The following is a 1479-nucleotide window of genomic DNA, read 5'->3' as shown; positions in this document are numbered from 1 at the left end:
CTCTTACAATTTTGCTAAACTCTTTCAACTATGTTTTGCACCTGGCTTGAGGATCAAGTTCTGTATAGACAATAGTTGGGTCCTTAAAATAAAATAGATCACTTATACAAASAAACATATTTTTTAACTTAGATCTTGAGACTTAATCAGGCTAGTCCTCAAATAGTGAGCCTTCAAGGGTAGCAAAGACTTTCTTTCTTTGGTCATTTTTCTTGCTGGTTTATTGCAAGGAAGAGCAAGTATTTTGTGACTATATTCAAATGGCTAACAATCCACCTCAAAGATTCAGAGATGCCACTTCTGGTTGCCAAATATAYTGAGGTGAGCAGAGTCTCTGTCTATCACAGGAGGAGGATTTCCGTAGCAGACAGAATAGGCAGTATGTCTTTACCAAGATGGAGAATCTGTTTCTGAACCACTAACAAGGTCTTTGAGYGGTAGTCCTCGAGTGAAAACTTAAATGCTTTCCTCTCCTGGACTGGAAGTCAGACTCTAAAAACCGACGAAAATGCAGACAAGAAACTGAAGGGTTCTTGCTCAGGGGTACATGCYGGGCTACGCTCGTCTCAGCTCCTGGTGTCCCATGGCCAAGATTCAAGAATGCTCCTGAATGTGGAGGTTTATCCTCTGCTTCCCAGAGTCATAGCCAAGCTATTTTTATTAAGGTAGCTTGTTCATCTTGCTCTGAGGCAGGGGTAAAAAATCCTTAATTAAATCCTTAGATTGTCAGTTTAAAAATAAGCTTCACAAGTTCTCTTTTTAACACTTTTACTTTCCCAACAAGTGACCATGTTCTTCACAGGTGTAAATCAGCACTTTATCAGAGCCAGCAGTCACACTCGTTTACACTAGTGAAGGACTCTCCTGGTGCCCCACCATACACACTGCCTGGCATTTGACTGGAGCTGCAATGAGCAGGGTTGTTTTTGTTTAGCTTTATTTAGCACCTTATCTCCTTGCAGCATTCTTGCCCAAGCACCAGTGTCACCCATGAACTCCACATCGCTCATTGCTGTTACTAGTTCTGTTCTATTTTGGGCTAGAAGGAAAAAAAAAAAAAAAAAAAAAGAGGCGCTCTCCACATCAAAGGCAACCCTTCTCTTAAGCTCCAGGAATAGAAATTGTTAACTAATTGTTGCAGCAAAGGCTCTTATTACCATAACAAATTGTTTCACATCATGGTTAAGCAAGTCATAACTTAAAAAACAGTAGGCAAGAAGTTTCTCCAAGCCCTCAACATAACCTGATGCTAGCAGCCAAACACGCACACCCGTCCGCAAAGTGTTTAGCTGTACCGTTGCTGCGTGACCCAAGTTCGTAGGATCTATGAAGAACTACGGGTTTTTCGTCTGAGGTGGTTGCTCGTTAGTCTGATAGTTCGCCTAGTTATTGAGCCACTCGAATACCTGCAAGGATATCGCTCCCTCAGGCGGCGGTCACAGCGAGGGCCGCGGCCTGGCGGGCCCGTCGCGTCGCGCC

The 1479-nt window shown here is 43.3% G+C and overlaps 1 protein-coding gene across 1 annotated transcript in view; it reads left to right on the top strand.

Annotated features, from left to right (window-relative positions):
- The first annotated feature begins 789 nt into the window (after window positions 1-789).
- KCNQ1 (potassium voltage-gated channel subfamily Q member 1) overlaps window positions 790-1479 on the top strand; it is a 372989-nt gene continuing 372299 nt past the window's right edge. Inside the window, exon 1 of the mRNA XM_085302186.1 lies at window positions 790-804. Within this exon, the coding sequence (XP_085158312.1) occupies window positions 790-804 (15 nt within the window). The remainder of the gene's footprint in view (window positions 805-1479) is intronic.

The sequence above is a fragment of the Rhea americana genome, unplaced genomic scaffold (assembly GCF_003343005.1).
Source record: "Rhea americana isolate MKP2758 unplaced genomic scaffold, rheAme1 scaffold_187, whole genome shotgun sequence".
NCBI classification, from domain to species: Eukaryota; Metazoa; Chordata; class Aves; order Rheiformes; family Rheidae; genus Rhea; species Rhea americana.
This window is presented reverse-complemented; position numbering and strand designations above follow the sequence as displayed.